The 24,313-nt window shown below is 47.4% G+C and overlaps 1 protein-coding gene across 1 annotated transcript; it reads left to right on the forward strand.

Moving 5' to 3' along the window:
- The first annotated feature begins 210 nt into the window (after positions 1 to 210).
- On the forward strand, positions 211 to 7,647 carry phb2b (prohibitin 2b). Its single transcript, XM_018730989.2, has 10 exons — positions 211 to 307; positions 1,359 to 1,488; positions 1,963 to 2,047; positions 2,187 to 2,266; positions 3,027 to 3,211; positions 4,268 to 4,397; positions 4,890 to 4,993; positions 5,197 to 5,274; positions 5,424 to 5,500; positions 6,376 to 7,647. Exons 1-10 carry the CDS (start codon positions 287 to 289, stop codon positions 6,401 to 6,403), a joined length of 918 nt encoding a protein of 305 aa, XP_018586505.1. The 5' UTR covers positions 211 to 286; the 3' UTR covers positions 6,404 to 7,647.
- The last annotated feature ends 16,666 nt before the right edge of the window (positions 7,648 to 24,313 follow it).

A 24,313-nucleotide genomic window follows, 5' to 3' on the forward strand; every position in this document is an offset into this window, starting at 1 on the left:
TTACTATGAAATTAAGCCCTATGGTGAATTATAAAACCAGCAATTGTAACAAAGCTTTCTTATATTATAGGTGTCACAACTAAAAAAAAAAAAAAAAGAAAAAAAAGAAACTGGAGTTCAGTAAAACCGGGTGAAGTTCTAAGTTTCCAGACTACAACACCCATCATGAGGCATCTTAATTCCAGGACTTCAATACCCATAAACCCCCTGTACAGGAAATACCGTTAAATGACCTTGGTCCTCGAACGTCTGCGTGTGTGCGTAAGTGACTGCGAGGAGCGGCAGCATGGCGAATAAAGAACCAAGTGTGAGTATTGTAATCGGTGGAAAATATGTGTCTTGAAGCGCAGCTGACGCCGGTGAGAGTGAACGTTTAAAGTGAGCTGCTTTAACATGGCTATGATGGGCTGACGGCTTAGTTTTAATTTGAAACCGAGCAGAGTTTTGTCGTTGTATGTCCCTCAGCCTGCCTGGTCTGGTGGTGGTCACTCATCAGTGACCTGGCCCGACGGCGATGTGGTACAAAATGCACATTTTCCAGAAAAAAAAAAGAACTTAATGAGTGAAGCAGCATGTCCCTGTTTCTGCAAGTTAGTAAGTTGTATTTATAAGAGAGCAGAAGGGATGTCGAAGAAGTGTGTATCTCTCTGCTGTCAGTAGTAACGACTCCGGAGAGGAGGCTCGACACGTGGAGCTTAGTTCGGCTGTATAATCATTATGTTAAAATTACATTTAATTTTCACTGACCACTCCAGGACCAGGTTTTGAGCCTCTTTGAAGCCTTAAATAAGAGTAATTGATAAATAATAATTTGCTCCGGTCAGGCTCAGGGTCATGGCCTCAGATTCAGCACTAGCCCTAGGACTGCCTTCTGTCTTACTCACTGGTTTACAGAACCAGTCCTTGGAGCTCCTTTCACATGATCCATCATTTAACCCTAAGCAGGGTAAAACTCTGAATGCGGAAAAGTGCATCAACGGCAGACGAAAACCTTAGACACAGATACAGGATTATAAAATCAATTTGTGTGACTGATGACACCATGTTGCTGGTTTACATCCCTCCAGTAGCTTCTATAGAAGTGACATTCAAGTAGTAAATGTGTGAATAATCATAGCAGAGGGTCTTGGACTCATTTATGTAGCTGTCAGGAGAGCTGTGAAACAGATGGTTTTGGGACCCTTCTTTGGTGTGGGGGATTCAGCAGCTCTGAGGGGTGGAGGGAGATCATTCCACCTTATCGGGGGGAGAAAGAAACCGGGACCGGCTTGCAATTTTAGACTAGCTCATGACTGGGATGTTCTGAGGGCTCTCGGATGACGTGTAGGGTAAATCTCTCTTTCCTCTTTATATTCCAGAGGCTAATGCAGCACCTGAAGGACCTGGCTGGCAGGATGTCCTCCGGCCCAAGGGGGGCGGGTCTCGGCCTCAAGCTGCTCGTTGGAGCCGGAGCTTTGGCTTATGGAATCAAAGAGGCTACATACACAGGTATACGATGCCTCTCCTTTCAGCTTTTTTGCGATTTGCTTAAATATTTTAAAATATTTGAAATTGGAAAAGATGAAGATAATCTGAGACACGTTTCAGAAATGAGGCTGCATTTCCCAAAAAAGAAAAAAATCTGTACACTAATAGAGGTTTTGAAAACAAGTCGCCCATCTGAAACTCATTATAGTCCATTTGCGGTCAGCGAGGACTGACCGCAGGAGCGTTCGGAGGACACTGAGGGCCTCAAAGCATGTTATCCGTTCTATTCGGAGCCAGATGCCGATTATGCTAATTAATTTGGCTCCTCTAGACTTGCTTTGCTCCGCAGGTGGGCCACTCTAGGCAAAATGACCAGTGCAGGTCTTGCATGTTGTCATTATTCCAGAAAGAGCAGGTAGATTCAGAGGCCGGTCGCTGTCCTGCAGCTCCGCCCCACCCCCTTAACCCTGTGCGCCTCTTGTTGTCCGTCCCCAGTGGAAGGTGGACAGAGAGCCATCATCTTCAACAGGATCGGCGGGATGCAGATGGACACCGTGCTTTCAGAAGGACTTCATTTCAGGTGGGGGATATGTGATGGGCAGAGCCCTACAGGACCAGGCGAATGCCGCGGAGACTGAAATTTTTATCAATGTGAATTGTCGTTCTTGCAACGGTTGTCCCGCTCATCCTCCTCACCTTTTCCGTCCTTCATCCTGCAGGATACCTTGGTTCCAGTACCCTATCATTTATGATATCAGGGCCAAACCCAGGAAGATTTCTTCGCTGACTGGAAGCAAAGGTGACCAATGAAGTGACTTTTTGCAGCCAGTAGTTTGCAGTTTAGTACACTGACTCTTCCTGTTATGAACTTTCAAGTTTGGAGTTTTTGAAAAATGTTTGTCACAATGAAAGCAACCTGTATTAACGCAGCCAGCTGATAGATGGCAGTAAAGAGCACCCAAGTGGACCACATTAATTCACCTCACTTTCATAGTGTTTACCGCTCATGTCTGGTGTTCCCGGGTGTCGTGTGATCTCATGTTGCTATTGATCACACTCATGTGATCAAGTGTGTGACCAGTAATAATATGACAACTGTTGTATATGTTTGTGTCAATCATTTTTATTATTGTCAGTCAGTTTTTTAATTAAAATTTTTTTTAATGAAATGACTCAAAGTAGAAATGTCTTTGCTACCAGTGAAGACATTTTTATTTTCAGTCATTTTTTTATTTTAATCTATGACATTAATAGAAAAAAATTGCAGCGTATTTATGTATTATAGCTTTATTGGAGGTTTTTACAGAACATAAATAGTAAATAGCACTTTTATTAAGCTTTGATTGATTGCAACTTAGTGGTAAAAGCAACTTTGGATTTACAAAAAAGTAGAATTACAAACGTATTTCCAGCTCCAGTTGTGTTGGTAAAGACAGGGTCCTGTGTAGAGGTTTCTACATTTTTCTTGAAAAGGTCTCCCTGGTCCTGGGTGAGATGTTTGCTCTCTTGCCCATTCTTCACCTGGACCTTCGCTGACCTCTGTGTCACTCATCCCGCAGACCTCCAGATGGTAAACATTGCCCTGCGCGTCCTCTCTCGGCCCGTGGCCTCCAACTTGCCGGTGCTCTACCAGCAGCTGGGCAAGGACTACGACGAGCGCGTGCTCCCCTCCATCGTCAATGAGGTGCTCAAGAGCGTCGTGGCCAAATTCAACGCCTCGCAGCTCATCACGCAGAGAGCCCAGGTACAGTCCACGGGTGGCGAGGATTTGTAATCATGGGCTGCTTTAGATGCGTCACAGTTCGAGTGTGCAGGATACCTTCGATATTTAAACATCATTACACAGAAATAAACTTTTCAGCACTTTGTGTTCCTCAATATAATTTCTTGTAGACTGTGTGATGTCACATGACCCCATTTATATCCGTACTACCCACATTGTCTTATTAATATTGACATCTTTGTTTTGATCCATAAACTCTCATTCTGTATTGAAATTGATTAAAGAAGTAGTACAGGTGGGCCCCGACTTACAATGGGCTTATGTTCCGCGAAACCCATTGTAAGTGAAAAAATGCATTTAATACACAACCTACTAAACATCACAGCCTAGCATACGTGCGATGGCCATTACGGGCTTGCCGCCTTTGTGCTGGGCAATTATCTTGAGTTTCTCCTCTAGAGTAATTGCCCTCCTCTTATTCTTCCCACCAGTAGCAGGAGACACAGATGGGTGTTTCTGTGACATTATGGATGCACGAAATGCAACGTAGATGCAAGGGGGTTTCTGTATAGCGACCGTGTGGCAGACAGGGAGATGCAAATCACTGCCGCTGCCCAGCATCGCAAGAGAGTATCGTTTCACATATCGCTTGTCCAGAAAAAAATCAAAATTCAAAGTACAGTTTCTACTGAATGTCTGCCGCCAGCTCACTATCGTAAAGTCGAAAAATCGTAAGTCAAACCATTGCAAGTCCAGGAGCATCTGTTTTGGAAAGCATACAGACACAAGACGGGGAAGTGAGGGCATTAAAGTTTGTTATTTAAGGCACTATATTGAATAGCAGAATTTGTGGAAGACAAAAATGCACTGAATGTTCTCGGTCAAGCTTTTTAAGTCCAAAATTCGCAGTGAGAATATTTAGGTAGTTTTTACTTTTCAGCAGCAGTTTTTAGGTTGCTTTTTAATTAAAGTTCTTGGTCTCATCAGTGCCACCTAGTGGTGAGAGACAAACCTGCACCCAGCTGGCTACCATGTGGGTGTCAGAGCTGTTTCCCAGTTTTGCGCTCTCTTTTCCAGGTGTCCTTGCTCATTCGCCGGGAACTCTATGAGCGAGCCAAGGACTTCAACATCATCCTGGATGATGTGGCCATCACAGAGCTGAGTTTCAGCAAGGAGTACACAGCCGCCGTGGAGGCCAAGCAAGTCGGTAGGTGGCGCTTGTCTTCTGCCTTTGTGGCAGCAATCGGTGCAGCGCGTGCGAGATGTATTCATATTCCCGTTCATTTCTATAACTCACCTTAAGTCGCTGCTGCCCTTTTTTATTAGGATTATTTTTATTATGGATGCATGTTTCTCCCATTTTCCCAGTCTCTGTCAAGGGCCACATAAACCCTGAATTAGATTCAGCAAATATTGTGGTACAGGGAATAATTGATCCAGAGGCTGATGGAATTAAACGAATCGTAGGATGGATTGGGTGTGTCTTTCGTAGGTGATTTTGGTGCCATCAGCAAATTTACAGGCAGCCTTGGGACCATTGTGTTTGGTGTCTCCTGCAGGTGTATGTCTGACCACCAGAGTGCGCTGTTTCTCTGCCCTGTTTTTAGAGGTGCCCTGTGTTTGCACATTGGATCCACATGGGCTAGTGCTGCAGCCCCTCACAAGATGTGCATTTCTAATCGTACCTCTCCATCTCCAGCCCAGCAGGAGGCACAGCGAGCCCAGTTCTATGTGGAGAAAGCCAAGCAGGACCAGAGGCAGAAGATCATCCAGGCCGAAGGAGAAGCTCAGGCTGCAAAAATGGTGAGCGCTCCCCCTTCACCTGTCTCTTGGTTTTCCGCTAAGCTTGAGCACCTGTTTTATTTCAGCTATTTGTTTTCAAACAGAACTGATTTCCATAAATCTGAGAATCGTGTTCTAGTGGCACACGGTTGTTTTCTGTTTTTTCTCGCTGTGTGGGTTGTACTCAAAATGATGGGCAATTAACAATGTCCTGTTTTGGCCAGCTGGGTGAGGCCGTGTCAAAGAACCCCGGGTACCTGAAGCTCAGGAGAATCCGAGCAGCTCAGAACATCGCCAAGACGGTACATGCGTCTCCATCATAAGATGCGATATTATTATTATTATTTTGATTGTTTCATTCGAAATGGAAAGCAGTGCTCTTTGCTCTCAGTAAGCAGGCACCCGGATACAGAGTAGTGAAAGAGTGTGTGTTTGTGTGTGTGTGTTCCAGGTGGCGGCATCGCAGAACAGAGTGTACCTAAGCGCGGACAACCTGGTGCTGAATCTGCAGGATGACTCCTTTGACAAGTGAGTTTCCCTTTTGCGGAGTGTGTCGCGTTGTGTGTGTGTGTGTGTGTGTGTGTGTGTGTGTGTGTGTGTGTGTGTGTGTGAGATACTGGGCTGCAGTTTCACTCAGTTAAGCCCACGATTTCCCGGGGAAAAAAAAATGAATTCAGAGAAATCCTGAAAGCTTGTCTCTGGAAATAAACTCCTTAAGAAGCAATGGAATAATTGGTTTGATGCTATTTTTGGGTGGGAAGCAAACCTGACGAACTGTGTTGCTTAGCGATAATGCCTGACACAGTCCTAAGTGCAACTTGGATTAATTAGTAGACTGTCCTTAGTACTCTGTGTGTGTGTGTGTGTGTGTGTGTGTGTGTTACCCTCCCTGATGGCTCCACACCAAAATATTTTCTCTCTGTTGCTCGGTCACCCCCCCGCTTAATTCATCCTCCAATACAGTGTATACAGCTAAAAAGGATGAGCATTCAGAGTCAAACCAGTATAATTAACCCTAAAAATACGTATTGATTTGTTGCTCTTGTTACTAGGATAAGTGCAAAAGTATCTGCAGCAACATCCATAAAAAAAAGTGGAAACATTCTTGTATGAACTTACTGACTTAACCTCACATTTATTCGTTTAGCTGACACTTCTCTCTACGGTACCTCGCAGTGTTCGCTTTGTATACTGGACTACCATGATTTACCCATTAATACAGCTGGGTAATTTTTTACTGTGCCAATTCATTCTAAGTGCCTTGATTGTGGGTACTAGAAAATGTTCGAACCTGGTTCCCTCCAAGGACTGGCTGTAAATAAAATCCTCATAGAGGAAGCAATAGTGTTATGAGTGTGAGATGCATTTATGAAAGTATTTAATATTTCTTTATTGTGTTGCAGGTTGTCTCTGGGGGACAAGAAGAAGTAAACCATTCCCAAACGGGGAGAGGCGTTCCATACTCTGGTTTCCCATCTCTGCAATGACGTTTCCATCCAGGAAGTGTCTCCGTCGTCAGTGTCTCCACATTGTCGTCCATTTCTGCTCTAAGTGGCTCTGTAAGATTGTCTAAGTTTTGCGGCTCAGTAAAGACTCAAACGTATCCGACAGCTCAGCTGAACCGCCACTGTAGTCCTTTGATTTGATGTTCAGGAACCATGGAAACGATCTGTTGTGTGTGTGAAATAATAACTGTTGAGATGTTGAAGGAGGTGATGCTTTTCGCACCTGGCAGGTCAGCGAGTAAAATTCTTCTCACGATACTAATAAGTGCACATTCTGACAGCCGCCTCGCCTCTCGAGCACAGTTTGTTTTGTCAAAGCTCCTTCACTGGGATGATCTCAATATAATTTGCCATTTTAGGAGAAAAATGTTTCTCGGCATGATTGTGCCTCGTTTTGTGGGGGATGGGGGTGTCGTGACTCACGGATCCTTGGCGCCCGGCCGACTTCTTGGAGGAGAGGGGCAGCAGGAGGTGCTTTGATAGACGAGATGCCGTCAAAGGAAAACCACCCGGAAGGTTCCTCCTGCTTGTGAAGTCGTTCATGTCCAGTGATTTTACATTTGTTGGTGAAATACTGTAAAATCACGGTATATTTACGTACTTGTACGATCCTGATTGGTCCTCCAGCGTGAGGTTTTCCTGTCGTCGCGTTCATGGTGGTGGTCCCGGGTGTCCGCTGACAATGAGATGAGTCCAGTTGTTGAAGAGCAGCATCAAGGCACAGAGCCCCATGAACGCTGAGTGTGAAAAGAGTCCATCTAGTTTACCTTGTTTATTCTTGGGCTTGTGGCTCATACATAGAGGGACACACACACCTTTTGCCTCTTCTCAGTCCATCGGTGTAGAACACTTCTTCCCTGGTAATGGAGCCCCGATTCACCTGCCCTGAGCTGGTTCAACCATGGGTTCGAATCCACCTCAGTCTGTAGTGTGTGGCGTTTGTATGTCATCCCAGGTGTTTTCACCAGGTGCTTTGCTTTCCGCCCACATTCCAGAGACGTGTTTTGGGTGCGGTGGTGACTCTGAATTGCCCTTTGTGTGTGTCTGATTGCCCTGTGATGGACTGGCATCCCATCCAACGGGTGTCTTGCCCCACGCCCTGTGTTTCTGAGATGGACCCTGGACCACCGTGAGTTACCTGACCTACACTTGCTGATAAGAAAAAATAAAACCCAGTATCTGAACTGTTTCATCCTCCTTCAATGTCAAGCATGAGTAACCAGCTGAGCCAAGAGCAGTGTTTTTTTTTTTTTTTTTTTTTTTTAAAAGCGGGGGGGGGGGGGGTGGTTAGGTGGTGTAATAGAACAGGGTCACGGAGAGGACTCAGTGTAACCCTGGCAATGGGCTCAGAGCATTGAAGTCACACAGGACAGAACTCCGCTCGTGGCTGTGTGCTCTACACCTCCTGCTCTCCGGCCCGCGGGGGTGTGTATCTCTCTCCCGCCGATCAGCAGGTGCGATGAGCTGTGGGGGGCGGGAAGAGGAAGGTAGGCGAGACCAGTAGCTGAGGAAGGATTTCAATGCAATTAGCGCTGCTGGGAGGAAATGCAGCGGAAGGGCGTGTAGGGGCAGATTTCCTGCCGCTGATCCCCACGTGGGGGGTGAACCATTGGTCATTTGTTGTCATTAAAGGCAATGGAGCAAGTGTGGGGTAAAGGCCCTAGGAGGTACTCGCTATGAGCACTGTGCTGGAAGTTCTTAGCTCCCTCCACAAGGTGGCGCCAAACACAGAGGAGTCGCTGGACGCGGGGCGCCGGCAACACAAAGAGTGGCTGGGAGAGCGGAGGTGGCGCATGCACGTGTTCCTAAGAGCTAGTCGGGGGATCGAGGGGAGGGGGGTGGGGTTCTCCGATAGCTAGCTAGATAAATAAATAAATAAAGGAGGTCGCGACTGTGTCACGGAGCACGTTGCCGGTGGGCGGAGCCAGTCCCACAATGGATATTCATGAAGGCGGGGGGGGTCGTCTGTATTCACACTCCCAACGAAAGGAGCTTATGAAGCCCCTCCTCTTGGGCCTGGATCTGCCCCCCCCACCTGCTCCATGCCTGCTGCGCACTCGACTGCATTGCAGCTCCGCCGAGAGGCGCGTGCCCCACTTTCCGGAACACGTATGTAGGACACGGCCGAAGGGCGCTGGTGACGCCTGCGGGGTTTGCGATTCAAACGCCTCCTAAACAATAATCAGGATTATTAATGTGCGCGTGGGAAATCCAGCGCCGCGTGTCGGCTGCTGCGTCTCTCAGTCCAGTCGCTCCGGAAGACAAGCGACGCGAAGGACGGTAGTGAGTGTGTGACCCACTTCTGTGGCCCGCGCACGTGCACGCCTGCGAGCGGGGAGTGTGTCGGCGTGTGGCCGCCGCAGTTCCGCCGATGATGAGTCTCTGGCGTTCGCCTCAATCACCCCCCACCCCCGCATAAACAAGGCTTCATTATTACTCAGCTGGTCCGTCTCCATGGAAACACTGACCTCATGCTGTGACAGGCAATCTGGGCTGGTTTCCATGGCGATCAGCCCTGACATCAATCCCGAGCTCCGGTTGCTACGGCGACAGGCAGGCCGCTTCAGCAGCTATTTGTGCGCGGCGCTGAGGGCGAGTCCTTGTTTTTCGCCGAGGTGTCAAGTGCATCTTCTTGCAACCCTCTGCTTGCGCTAAGAGGTGCTCACGCAGTTTCCGCACACACACACACCGTTTGTTTTCTACCGTCCCGCCAGTCCAAGATCCCTGTGCCTGGAGATGGTCTCCATCCATCCGCTGGTGTGGACAGAAGGCGGGAGATAAAAGCTATAAATCATAACCACAGCTGGAGGAAAGGAACCGGCAAAGGGCTGCTGAAGGGTGTGTGTGTGTGTGTGTGTGTATGTGTGTCTGTCTGTCTGTCTGCGCGCGCACCCTTACAGCATCTTCGCTGCTCCGTTTCCTCTTTACTGTCCCACGGGGAGAGCAGGCAGTGGATGTAGGCTCAAACACACACACACACACACAAGGACACACATAGCACGATGCTCCGGCCACCCACAGGGGGTGCTCTTCTGTAGACTACTGGCAGCAGCCAGCTGTTCTCTCGCTCCTCCACACACAGCACACACCTGGAAGGAGGATCGATGAACATGTAGTTCTGTTGTCCTCACACACACACACACACATCCAGCGGGGGCAGGCCAGTAGGCCATTTCCATTCCCAGATGCAGGTCTCTCCCCGGAGGTGGGAGGGACTGTACCACTTTACCGCGGTGGTGATGGATGCCTGCTCTCCTTCATCCAGGGGACTAATTACCGCAGGACCAGTCAGCTCTCTGCACAGTCGCACGTGTGCGTGTGTGTGTGTGCGCGTGCTGCCGGTGGAACTGTGTCAGTAGTCGGGGGGAGCGAGGTAAGGCCGTGCAATTTACCAGGTTGATTAATTAACTTCCTTTTTCCATGCAGTCATTAAAATGTGAAATGGGATCTGTGCGCCGTGTCCCAGTGCGCCGGGAGCCCGTTTCCGAGCGCGGCTCACATTCGCACCTCGCTCCTCCCAGGGTCACGCGGGTCCGGGGATGTTTGTTAACCGCCCATAGCTAACGGAAGTGGCTGGAAGCAGGAAAGTGGCGGCTCGGCCCCGGGTTCACCTTTATGGGTTTTTCTTGGACGTGCCTGTTAGTGGCACACATCAGGGTGGAGAAAGAACTCATCAGATTTCCAAGAAGATCAAATAAATATTAATTTTGTGCGTGTCAGGTCAGGGTGAAAGTCATTAAAATAATATTTGCAAGTCTGAAATTTATTTAAAACTGTACCCATAATCGATATGAAGAAATTCAGGTTTCTGGGATTGAGGTGTTCTGTAGCTGCGACCTTGACTTTGACAAACGGTTAAGGAACACAAGTGAGAGTATTTAAACACACCCAGCTGAGTAAATACCAGAAGGAGTGTATGCTGAAAGGACCCACATCACAGGTGAGTCCCAGGTAAATGTCCATTTTTCGTTTTCATCCGCTGTTTGACCAATGAAAGGCCACTGTGGTCCAGAGCCTATCCTGGAGGCACGGGGCGTGAGACAAGGTACCCCCTGCATGGGACACCAGTCCATCACGGGGCAATCACACACACAGGGCAGTTTAGAGCCACCAGTTCAACTGAAACACACATCATTGGGCTGTGGGAGGAAACCAGAGCACCTGGAGAAACCCATGCAAACATGAGAACAACATGCAAACTCTGGGTTTGCCAGAGAGATTATGTTAATGTTCCCCTGTGGGACCCACGCTGTGGTCCTGTCCCCACCCTTCGAACCCTCTGTGGGGGCGGGGGGAGTAGGGCACTCTGCTTTGTGGGGCAGAAGATTTTGCGGTGGGTGGGGGGGTGGTCCGGGTGTGGTAGCGATCTAGCAATCTGCACCCGTGCCATCGATTAGAAACGCACTCATGCTGTAAAGCACGCTGGCTGTGTGATGGGGTGGGGGGCCTGGGTGGTGTCGCCCTCAGGACTCTGATCCAAACTCCCTCCACCAGCCTTAGATCTGGGGACTGCGGCAGGCCAAGGGTTCCGCAGAGGTGGGAGGGGCAGGACCGACAGGAAGCTTTTATGGGGTTTCCTGTTCGGTTCCCGGGGGAGTCTGAGCAAAATCCGTCTAAATTTGGACGTGATTTGGGTGCAGGAACTAATATGGGTTGATGCAATTTGCTGAAATGGCACCACTGTCCTCTGTGGAGGCTGGTTGTTTGTCTTTAAGCTGATGAGGAAAACCCGCCTCCTCTTTTTTTTGCCCCATCCAGGGGTGAAGAGCCATCCCCTGAGGGGCTCAGGCTGCCCCGCCCTCCTGTCCCAGTGTAACAAGCTATGGGAGGGGGGGCGCATTGATTAGATTCGCAGCGGATGACGCCGTTTAGTGTAACTCAATCTGGCGCAGATGGCGGCGGGCTGTCGTCATGGAGCACGGCAGAGTCGCGGCTGGTTAGCGCACCGCCGCCCGGGCCCATCCTGCGGGAAATCGGGACTCTCCCCTGCCGCCGCGTACCACGTCGCGAGCGTTACGCGGACAAACCCCGGGCTGTCCGTCACCCGTCCGTCACGCTCGACCCAGGCGCGTGGACGTGGTCGGCGATGACCACCCCGATTAGCATGGAGCGGTAACCGGGGCCAACACCTTTTGCGGGCCAATCGCTCGCTGCACGAGGCAACGGATCAGGTCTGGATAAGAGCAGCTTGTGCTGTTAGTGCTAAATATAGAAGTTATGAGGTCAGATCCCGTACGGTAGCAAGACCGTATAAGCAGTGCGGACGTGACCGGAGGGTCCCGCTCACAGGTGGTGCGCTAGTGTAATAAAAATAAAGAACCCGCAGGGGCGTACGCGCTTCTTGAAAACATAAGGACCCGACCAAGACGTGGTGTCAGAAGTGGGATGCCGACATGCTGAAGAAAGTCTTCGTAAGGTGGACCGTTCGCTGGGCTTCGGTAAACAGCTGAGGGAAGCCTGAAGACGCGTGGGACGTTTCGCTGAGGCGCTGCCTCTCTCGTCCTGTTTAGTCCGGGAAAATAAACACGAAGACGGGTTTGGCCCCAGCCGCCTGCCTACGCACCGCGCGGGAGCTTAGCCAGCACTGCAATTAAAGCTCTTCTCTGTGTGTGTAGGAGATAATAGTCTCCTACTGGTCCCACATCCCCCCAAAACTGCAACAATAATCACGTAACTGTGCGTGTCTAGAGGCCCAGAGATTCGAGTGTTTTCGTGTGTTTTGATAATGACCTCGAAGAAAAGCCGTTAATGTGCAGCAAAACGCTCCTTCGCGCAATCGTGGCGCCTTGGAAAAGTCCGTACCTCAAGGAAACGTCCAGAAAAAATGCAGTCCTTTATTATACTTTTGCCTGTGCTGATGTAACTAATAACCCCTTTTGGTCAATATCCAATCAGGATCATCTATACTCATTAAAAAGTGCTGACAGTCCTACACACACACACACACACACACACACACACACACACACACACACACCCACACACACCTCCACTTGGCCCTTGCAGTGGTGACACCTCCCACTTGAACTGGGAAACAATTTATAGCGATACAAGACAGAAATGGCTTTACCCCCTAGATCTGCACCCCATCACCAGCTCTCACTTTTCCTCTCGTGCAAAGCGGTTCGCACGAGAACGCGCTAGTCGACGCTCGTTCTTCCCTACAGCTCGTCTGCCGCGTCCCGTCACACCTGCAGAAACACGCTCTGCCGCCTGCTGTAACGCAAAAGAAGTCTGTTCAGGAAGTCTCAATGTGGCCTTGTGTCATGTGCCTTTGGTGCGATGCAAAATGTGGCCAGCAGGAGGCATGGCGGTTAAAGCCGCAGCCTTGAAGTTGAAGGACCAAGATTTGACTCTTTCGCCTGCTCTTACACCCTGGTCAAGGTACTTTATCCCGAATTGACTAGAGTAAAATTACCACGGTGTATCAATCGGTGAATAATTCCAAGTGGCTTTGCAGAAAAGCTTGAGCTAAATGCATGTGTTATTATTATTATTATTATTGTAATATAAAATAATGGAAGGGGGTGCGGTGGCGCAGTGGGTTCGAATCCCGCTTGGGTTGCCTTGCGACGGACTGGCGTCCCGTCCTGGGTGCGTACCCTCCCCCTCCAGCCTTATGCCCTGAGTTGCCGGGTTAGGCTCCGGTTCCCCGCGACACTGTACGGGACAAGCGGTTCAGAAAATGTGTGTGTGTGTGTGTGTATAAAATAATGTAATAATAATAATGAGCAGTATGCGGAGAGTTAAGCTCACGTGTCCTGCATTCTCACGTGTGTATGATCGCCATGGTGATTTCATTTCACGGAAAGGCCATAACGGTACACCACCAGGCTTGAGCCAAGAGCACCAAGCCCGACTGAAGCACCGCAGCAGCTGCTTTCGGCACCCGCTCAGTGCCCCGATCCTTCATCTGCTTTATCTAAAAGAACAGGAGGTCCAAGTTTCGACTGGACACCCCCTCCCCTGACCGTAAGCGGGGGGGGGGCTGAAGAACACAACCTGTGACGGGCTGTCATACCCAGCACCCTTGTTGCGGCGGATCCTATTCCCGGCAGCACGTCGCGGCTGAGTGCCACGCGGGGCCGAGCCCCGTGGACCAGTGTTCGAACCCCCCCACCTCGAACCCTCATGGGCGAGTCTCGGTGAACATGTGGTTAAACCTGATTGGGCCACCGGCGTGGAGCACCACAACCGCGCCGGATGTGATTGGACCAAGTCCTCGCTCAGACGTCTCAAAGTACAGTTCGGCGTTTGTCGAGGGCAGAACGCAAGTCAAACGTGTTTACCCTGCACCCCCCCCAAGCACATAGTAAAACATATTTACGACACGTCCGGAAGGCTGTCTCGCCTTTGGGTTGGGCTTTTAGCTGTGCGACTAAGCCGTTTCGCAGAAACACGGTGAAAAGGGTTGCCGGAGTATGGAGCCGCACGGAGGAGTCGTGTTCGGACAGGAAACGTTGCGCAAAAAGTGGTCCGGTGTAGAAATGTACAGCCGCACGTTACCATTAAAACACACAAAGATAAACACTGGTGTGGCTCCAGTGTTTTTGTTTAACTGCTATACGCTGGCTCATCGCGTTTGAGTTACAAATTTTCAAACGTTTTCCAGTATTTTTCTTTATCTAACTTTTATATATATAGATATATTATATATATGCTATGTACATACATATATACAGTATATATATATATGTATGTATATATATGAGGGGGCGCGGTGGCACCCTGGTGCCGTGGGTTTGCCTGGGTCCTGCTCTCTGGTGGGTCTGAGGTTCGAGTCCTGCTTGGGGTGCCTTGCAATGGAGTGGCGTCCCATCCTGAGTGCGTCCCCTCCCCCTTCAGCCCTGTGTTGCCGGGTTAGGCTCCGGCTCCCTGCAACCCTATATGGGACAAGTGGTTCTGTGTGTGTGTTTTTTCTTGCTCCATCATGTTTGTACATTCAGCAGTCTGCCGTGGGGGGTTCACAGGAAGGCCGGCCCCACGGCTCCGGCCCGATGGCGCCGTTTCCGGCCGCTCTGTCGGACAGTGCGATGCGTGCTGCGTTTCCAAAATGCGCCGCTGATCTGCTCGGGTGTGTTTTTCACTTAAATAGACTGCGGCTGTGCAGCTAAGCGACGGCGTCTGCGAAGGGTGATGGCCGTGTGTGGATTTGAAAAACAAAAGTAAACACACACAGGACGTCCAACTTTGAGGTCCTCTGCAGTCAGAGATTATTATTATTATTATTATTATTATTATTATTATTATTATAGGTTTGTCTATTAGGCTACTTAACATTGATTTACCATCTTCACAGCTGCATAATACTTACTATATCAATCCAGGGTAAGTATCTTGACCAAGGATGCTGCAGCAGGAGGGGGAAGCAAATCTGAGTGCATTGACTGCAGAACAGTCGCTGTAACCGCTACGCCACCTGCTGCCTCTTTGCCAAAAGTGCAGGAGAGAGAGAAGGAGACACCTGGAGGTTTGTGTTTTATTGGCAGTAAAACCTTAGACTGCAGGCCTGGGCTGTGTGGGGGGACCCGGGTGCTAATGTGTAGGTGACTGCCCCCCCCCCCCGCATGCTCTGCCAGCTGTTGAATATTTCATGAGGGGGGGGCAGGAGGAGGTGTGTGCAGCTCGCAGGGCACCGGATGGGTAAATGTGACACCTGTGGTCTCCCTGGGGGCAATGGGGGGAAGTTGAGGGGGACGGGGAACAGGGGACGGGGGCGGGGGGGGGGGTCCTTGGTTGTCTTTAAGGAAGGAGCACGGCTGGATCCGACCCCTCACATTCAGTCCCTTCAAGTGTGCCGTCAACGAGTGTCTGCAGCGGCACAGCACCATAAACGCGAACAAGTAAATAACATTAATATGGATAATGAAAGCAGATATTCCTGTCTCGTTACTGTTTTTATTTCATGGCTTGGCCAACGCAACGCTCACATCCGGGCGCGTTACGAGTTTACTGCGTTTCGCTGGCTGCGCAGGGACACCGCAGGACGCCTCCTGGCACTTTAACTAACAAACATCTGGGACTGAAGCCAATTAGAGCAACTGCACTTGCTGTAAGTTATGAATAACCTTTATTTATCTCAGTGTCTCAGTGCTAGATAATGACCTTTACGTGATTTACCCTTTCACACAGCAGGTAAGTACCTCGATTAAGGGGCACTGCAGCGGGAAGGAGTCGAAGCAGCGCTCTTCAGTTTGCGAGGACACGGCTCTACCCGTTAACCCTATGAGGGCAGTGGTTCTTCTGACCACCTTCACCTTTGTCCAGCTCTGACCACCTCCCTCCAGCGGAGAGGTTGTCTACAGTTGGATGGACACCGGGATACCGCTGTTTTACTGGTGCCATCAGGGTACGTGTCCCAAGGTCAGGCAACATGTCCCCTTTTCCCCCAGGCTGAAGGCCTCCAGAAGATTGAGTCCAGCAGCTGCAGGGCGAGGGACACCACCTCTACACTCCTTATTTAATATGAGCAGAACCTGGGTTGTCTCGCTTGACCACGTCGTTCGGATTCACGGGGAGAAGCCCGCGTTGCGGTTCGAGCTCATGGGCTCTGCTCCTTGGGACTTCTGGAGTTCTGGACTTTTTTCCCACGTGACGCTCTGGGCTCTACCGTCATTGTTTCCCCACAGGCTCAGCGGCTGCTTTTCGCAACCAGGCGAAACTACCGATCCAGTTTGATCCTGAGAGGGTTTACCCTGCACTCGCGCCCGGCCTCGGACCGCCATCGTTCCTGCTGGAACCCTTCCGCCGACCCAGCGTGGCTCACAAGCGCAGCTAAAATGCTAAATGCTAAAAGCAGCGAATCCAAAAAAGAGATAAATTCCCACAAATCAGTGCAATAATCATAGCAGTAATATACATTTAAGCACTGCTTACTAGTTGACATCACTCGCGAATTTCCCAGGATGACTCCCTAATCAAGAGTCTCGATTATCCGACTTAAAAGGCACCGACGCCAGGTCAGATAACGAAAAACGTTGGCGCATTCCAAAATGTTGCATGCGGGATGGATGAAGCACTGAATTCCAGTATAAGTTTGAAAACTTGTTTATTCTTAACACAGTAATGACTTGAACTGAGTGTATGATATGTTCGACAGCAAAGTTATTTGATAAAATTTGTGATTAACGATTGTTTGTCTGTTGTATTTTATTTTTTTAATTTTACGTTTTCCTGTTCGGGGGGCACGGTGGCACAGTGGGTTGGACCGGGTCCTGCTCTCCGGTGGGTCGGGGGTTCGAGTCCTGCGCAGGGTGCCTTGCAGCGGACTGGTGTCCCGTCCTGGGTGTGTCCCCTCCTCCTCTGGCCTTATGCCCTGTGTGTTGCTGGGTTAGGCTCTGGCTCCCTGCAACCCTGTATGGGCCAAGTGGTTTCAGATGGTGTGTGTGTGTGTGTGTTTGTTTTCGTGTTTTATATTTATTTATAAGCAGATGAAGTCCCGTGGTACGTAGGCCGTGTCAGATGTTCCGGAATGTCAAATAACAAAGGTTGGAGAATCGGGACTTCACCGTATAAGTACCTGTTACACACAGACTTCCTCTTTGCTGGGAGGTGCTTCACAAACAAATGGCTCATTTATACAAGTGGAAATGCGGTCATTCAAAGGTGCGTTTCTGACAGTTTAAAGACCTTTCCTGACTGGGTCACGTGGGCTGTCATTGCATGAAATGCAAGGGGATTTGTGGACAAGGTTTGGTTCGAAAGGCCCTCAACTGAGGCCAGATGAGGTCAGCGGAAGGTAGTTCTTCTCAGCTCCAAAATGTACCATGATCTCAACATTCCTCATGGACAGTCCTCAAACAGCAGCTGGTTTCTCCCTTCCAAAGTTCCACATTTTCCTCTAACACGGAGCGCTTAGAAAAGTGAAAAACATGACCGGATCTGTAACGTCCCATGTTCCTTCGGAGGTCTCCTTCAAAGAGACACTTTAGAAGCCCTGGTCTTCCAAACTTCCGACGTCACTCTACATCAGATAAAATTTCAAACACGAGTGCAAAAAACATAACGATTGAAGAGAATGCGATCAGATAGGAGAGCTTCTTAGGATGAACTGGAGGGCTTGTTGCCATCTACAATGTACATATGTGCAAAATGAGTGTTTTTCATCCTCGACGTTAGAGAGAGTTTGTCGGAACGCAGGCCGAGACGTGAGCAAACCTCTTGAAACAGATTTCAATGCAACGACCATGAATACCAAAGTAAAATTTGCACACATCTCTTGTTAAATCTTAATAGAAGCAAAAAGGCTCCTTAAAACCATCAGTAATGTAAAAAAAGATCAATAACAGCCCTTCGAGTTATTATTCATTTATTATTCACAGCACAAAAATCTCGGGGCTTTTGCCGAGATGTTGTGCACACGGAAAATTTAACAACATGCTACGAAATGAGTATGTTGTATATAGATAAATAATTCACACGCTGCAATTTTCTAGATAAGTGATTAGAGAGACTGTGTTAAGAAAAGAAAATATTCACAAAGTGGCTGTGGGTGGTTTTATACATTTAATTGCGCAATATATGATATGTGTTACACGCTCTTGCACTTCTCAGTAGGAATTGCAGTTTTAAAAAAATCCCATGTGGGACGTCAGGTGAGCAGCCACATTTTTGTGCAACTGTGATTTTGAGATTTTCACCTGAAATGAGAGTCGGAGAAAAGCGATCTGAGCAACGGGATCACGACTTCCTGGGTTTCGTGTGGCGGTGAAAGGTAAGTAAACACATTTACTTGTGCTTAACAGCCAGAATCTGAAAAATAAAACCCATTTATCCATGCATTATCAATCACCTCTTGATCAGTATAGGATTGCTGTGGTTCGAAGCCTATTGAGAGTCACCAATTCACCAAAAATACACATCTTTGGACTGTGGGAAGAAACCAGAGCACCTGAAAGAAACCCACTTGAACATGGGAAGAACAAGCCAAGCCTACGCAGACTGGGATGGATCTGAACCCATATACGAACCCGCAGCCAAGGACCTGTGAGGACCCAATGCTGCCTGCTGTGGCATCACGCCTCCAAAAAAAGCTATATACAAAACTTATTTTAAAATTGAATGCAATCGTTCTACTTAGTTTGGTCAATTTATTTGCGAAGTTGAATTCCGATTTGGAGGGAAACGAAACTCCGGTCACGTTTCCGCCACAGCGAAGGCCTCTCCGCTGCGGAGTCACTTCCACGCAACATTTTCATACACGCTCTGCGAAAAGTTCACACGACACTCGCCAGAGGGTGTTAGCATAGCTTTCAGCTTTCTGCGTCGTTTCGCTGGCCGTAGAAGAACCTGGGCTGACACGAAGGACTTTATTGGAGACCTAGCGCTTTTAACAAGGTCTCAGAACAATTCCTTTTATGGCTTCGCTCCATAAACAGCAGCACTTCCTGACTGCTCGCTCTAGATATGCTCTCTGATCTCCGTTCTTCCGCACCAGGCCTCGCTATTGTTATTTTCCCGCTCTCCGCCCGTTGTTTTTTCCTCCTGCAGTAAAGGTACGAGAAAGGTCCGCCCACTCTGTGAGTGACACCGCAGGCCCTGCCCCCCCCCACCACAGCTTTATGATGTTCTCTTCCCAGGAAATGAGGCGCGCTTCTGCTGGGCGACACCCGCGTCGGTTATAAAAATACAAGAGCTTCGCCTCCACATGCCGAGCGATTCTCCCGCGAGGAGTTTGGGTCGATAGCAGTTTGCGTTCCTCTTTCTTTATCGGAAAAAGAAAAAACCAAAAAAATCCCTAGCGCCAACCTTTCCCATGACCTCAACCGTAAACTCTGCATTAGTAACTGTAAATAAGTACTGTACGCAGCAAACTATTTTGGTAAAGCAGCTGAGTGACAAGTGTGACCAAAATAAAGCAGGTTTCCTACATCGCTTTGTATTTCTCTAGCCCGGAAAGCAGCGATTGGCAAGACCTAAACTATTAAAAATGTACACATTTAATTTATCTTTATTTTATCCTATTAAAAATCAAAACGCTCCAGTGGCACACCAGTACAACGGAGAGAACTGTGGTCTGGCTTTATAATACATCAAAATGCAGCAGAATATGAGATTAATTTCTGCCAAGCTTGAGGGACTAGTCAGTCCATAAATAGTATCACTGTTTATGACAAATAGCTGCATCCATGGGGGCCACTTTGGTGCCACATTTGTTTTTCATAACAACAAGGCAATTAATTGTGCATAATGTGTATTAATATAAATGTGTTGCTGATATAATGTATAAATTAGTGCTGCGTAATGAGTTTTTTGGCATTGGCTTTGGAATACATCAAATACATTTTTGAAATGAACATATTTTTTCCTAGAAATCTTCTACTGTCGGGGTTAAATCAGCAGTGATGTCATTGCCTGTCTAATATCACAAAGATCATGAATAAACAGAAGTGATATAAGCTCAGCCCAAGTAAATTCACTAACCTACGTCCCCCAGTTAAGTTAATGGAAGGCATGAGCGATGCAGTGTTGGCAAGTACACCTTTAGCATGGATGTTCTGGAAGCGTCAAGCCGAAGCCCAGCCCTTCTCCTTGGGCTCAACATTCCTAAGGTCTTTGGGAAGTGTCTGGTGTTGGACATAATTCCATGCTGATTTTTACATTTTCATTTATTCATTTAGCACACTTTTCTCCAAAGTGACATATATGATTTTTGCGACATATAAGGAGGTCCCCCACTCATTACCATGGTTCCCTCAGAAAAATCTAGGATTATGCTTTCTGTCAGTTATCAGATCTATTTCTATATTACTTACAACAATATATGGCAAGACATGCGTCATATAGATATGTATAGGCATTATTACGAATGGTCAGTTGCGGCCTTCCACTCTAAGGACTCGTGTTTGAATCCCATATCCTGCTGTAGTACCCTTCATCAAGGCACTTGAGTTAAACTGATGCAGTAAAGATTACCAAGGTATATAATCATCTTATACTTCACATTATTAGCAAGGAACTCACTGTAACACCTTTACATTTAGCTGATGCATTTCTCCAAAGCAACTTACAATTATTTACCTAGCTAGGTAATTTTACTGGAGCAATTCAGGGTAAGTACCTTGCTCAAGAGTACTACAGCTAGAGGTGAGGCTCAAACCTGCAATTTGGGGGTCCAAAGGTAGTTGCGCTAACCACTACTCTACCAGCTATCCCTTTAACTAGGAGTTCAGAAGAGAAACAGGAATAGTACACCAAAAATGTTCACAAAATATGACTTTCATTACAGTCAAGGTTGAAATTATTTATAAATTTGATAAAAATGGGCCGCATGGGTTCTTTGGCCCTCTGGGGCACACATTTAAGTAATAACTTGACAAAGTACATCAAACCATTCCAACAAGCTTCTTTTTTATTGAAATATATTATAAGATGCTTTGCAAAGCACATTTTTTTTGCCATGCAAATCAAGAGTGGAAGAGCTTCTGAAAAGGCCCAGTTTCTGGAATGATCCTCAAGAACAGGAGCCGGACCAGTACAGACATGAGAAACACTGCATCTTGCATTCCATTTCTGAGCATCCTACTGACATAATTGAGAAGAATCAGAATTTCATTTTGTAATATTTCTTATTTCTAATGTTTTACAGTTTTCTTCACACACACATTTTCTTAACTGCTTGTCCTATACAGGGTCGCGTGGAACTGGAGCCGAACCCGGCAACACAGGGCGTAAGGCCAGAGGGGGAGGGGACACACCCAGGATGGGACGCCAGTCCGCTGCAAGGCACCCCAAGCAGGACTCGAACCCCCGACCGACCAGAGAGGAGGACCCGGTCCAACCCACTGCGCCACCATACCCCCTCCAGTTTTCTTCAATATTCTAATATTTTAGAATATTAAGGTCAATGCAATCTCTCTTCTGAACATTCATTATGAATTCTTACTTTTAAACTTTACAACACATGAAAATGTCTCTTCTCATCATACTTAAGGAAAATTCAATATTTCAGGTCATGTTACTTTTAAACCATTGTACTAACTAAGGAAAAATGGATTCTAAAGAGAGCTTCTCGGGGACTCAGGCTCACAGGCCAAAGCGCCAGTGTGCTGGGCGGAGTCCCGATCCGATCCGACTCAAACTCCATGTCCGTATCTTCCAATGCGCCTGGGGCCGGAGGCGCGCGGCGGTGTCGCGTTTCCCGCCGTCCCCTCCTCGGTCCGCCATTTCGCAGCGCTGCGAAATGCGAGTCCCGTCATGGAGGAACAGGAGCTCTTTGTTAGCTTCCTCGCGCGCAATGACCGAGACTCCATTTTGTGTGGAGTGCCTGAGTACCTGCTTCTTAATAAAGTCATAAATACGTTATATTTCGAGACGCCATGAAGACCATTTTATATATTAAATATAATGTGAAGGGGCATTTATGGTTGATTTCGTACGTATTACAAAACAGCCGAGTTTTGTCGCTCTTTTTTGCATACAGTTAAACAAGAAGAATATTAAAAATGATTATACCCATGGTTACGCTTATTTGTAAATTAATGCACCCGGCAAATGCATTCAGACGAATATTCTTTTGTGTATTTCAAACCCCGAGCAATTTAAACATGTTTTTGTTGAAAAACAGCACGAGCGATTTACTGTTGAATAAACTCTAACACGGATCAAGTAAAGGTCTGATGACTAAAAGGAGATTTATTTTAACTATAAATCATTGTCGTACGGAAGAATACAAAAGCATGATTAGATGGGCAGATGCGTCATCATGTTTTTCATATTGTTAGGCATTCCTCTCTATCACTGTGACCATCATTATGAATATATTGCATTCGTTTTATGTAAATTTCCATAAAATGTGAAACTATCAGAAAGAGGTCGGTTATCTGAAACGACCCTAATTAAACATTTATCCACGTACTGCTGCCCTTGGGACGCAGCCGGTGTGACAGGAAGGAGACTCGTCTGCGCAGCACGACTGAGCTCTGAGGCTAAAAAAAACGCATCCAGAACGTTCGACTGCACCGGGTCGCTCGCGCGCAACGTTCCAGCTCACGAGACTCGGTTGAAACCAGCAGCGCAACCGACTCGCGTGCGCCTGTCCGCCTCGCGGCGTCTTTGTTGCGTCGTGTTCTCGCGACCGAGGCTGTGGCGCTTGAGAAGCACGGAGCCCCTGTCGTCTACGGTCACTTTCATACCCTTGGGCGACATTTATGTGTTTTTGTCACATTAACTCACTCTTAACCGTAAATAACCGCGCCAAAACACGTAGACCACAGAGTGCGAGCACGGAAAAGGCTTCATTTCTCGCAAAATGAACGTTTCATTACTTCGGAACACGTTGGAAACGCGAAGCTAAAGCGACGTTGAAACGAAACCTGCATTTCGGTACCTTAGAACGTGACAAACTTGTGGTAACTGTTTAAGATGTGAAATTAATCTTTAATACACACGGTTTGAGTACTTTAATATACAGTATTTGAACAAGCCAAATTTAATATGCTGTATAAATTAATATATAAGACTGTTACTTGTTATAATTTGTAGTAAGAGGTATCATAATAAACTATATATATATGTGAAATTTATTAATTTTTCCTAAAAACCCCGATCCCGGGTTCGAGGGCTGTAACCGGTATGACAGGTGTGCGGGTGGTGGGCGGAGCCTGACACCTGTCACTCACTCACCGGCTAAATGACCCGTCTCGTCACAACACATCAACGCGATTTAGTCGTAACAAACACACACCTGTCGTCCCATTTCCGCGCCTCGTTGTACAGCAGCCGAAACAATGTGTGTCACAGCGATCGTGTCCTTCACATTATTTCGCTGAGCACCTCAGACTCAGCCACGTCATCTGAAGGCTCACTGGTAACATTTTTGCGAACAGCGCTACGGCGAAATGTGATGGATAACAGTAAAGCCGATTATTGATTAGCGTTGAGATTAAAACGTTTTCCTAAATTAGTCTGCGTCTAAGATCCTCTTTACCGTCATTAACACGTTATGGCGCCTGCATTGGAATGCTTTTGATATCGTTCATCATCTCAGATGACAGTGACTGGTTGTGTAATTAGCACTAAAATTTGCAGACAACCCCAGAGATATCAAACGATGATTATATATTTGTGTGTGTATTGCAGAGTGTAACAGAAACAAATATGGCAGATGTGTGTAAGTGTCCCTGCGATCACTAGGTGGCACTTCGTGGACTCATTTTCACTGCTCTGTGTGACACTGGAAAGGTTCGCGGTAAGAACCTGTATCAAAGGTACAAGAGCAGCTGCGGGGTTGGGACTCGAACCAACAACCTCGAGGCTGCAGTGCCATGTCCGCGGCTGCGACATCAAACGTCAGTTGACCTTGGGAAGAACAACTCTTTGCACATCTGATGTCATGCCTTAGGGGGATTTTGTCAGATACAGCGAAACGCTGTTATTTTACATGGTAAAACATGTTACAAGATTAACAAAGATTTGGAAATACAATGGAATCTAGATTTAAAGCATTTAATATTTATTTAAATAAATTTGAACGTGTGAGACACTCCCTCTGATTTATATGAATAGAAATGTGGTCTGCAAAAGGCATAATATTTCATTTGAACAAATGTTTAATATTGCCTAATTTTTATGTCTGGGAAGTGAAAGGGCCAGATTGTGCAGAAAATGCCCTTCCAAACACTGTCTGGATAGGCCTGGATTGCCCTACTTCTTAAAAACTAAAAATATAGTATCTAAAAGTGTGATTTACAGTAAGTAGCTTTTAATTATATTTTAATGATATTAATTTATTAATTAATTTATTGTTTCATTGATTTTCCTTTATTAAAGTGAGAGGCTTATCAATTCAAAATATGCAGTTATGCAGCGTGACCTTCTTTAGGTCAGTAGGACATTC

Source organism: Scleropages formosus, chromosome 25 (genome assembly GCF_900964775.1).
Source record: "Scleropages formosus chromosome 25, fSclFor1.1, whole genome shotgun sequence".
In the NCBI taxonomy this organism is placed as follows: domain Eukaryota; kingdom Metazoa; phylum Chordata; class Actinopteri; order Osteoglossiformes; family Osteoglossidae; genus Scleropages; species Scleropages formosus.

Coding starts and splice junctions, on each gene's coding strand:
- phb2b (XM_018730989.2), top strand. CDS start 287: ATGGCGAATAAAGAACCAAGT. Junction 4,398..4,889: donor CGTGGAGGCCAAGCAAGTCG/GTAGGTGGCGCT, acceptor CTCCATCTCCAG/CCCAGCAGGAGGCACAGCGA. Junction 4,994..5,196: donor AAGCTCAGGCTGCAAAAATG/GTGAGCGCTCCC, acceptor TGTTTTGGCCAG/CTGGGTGAGGCCGTGTCAAA.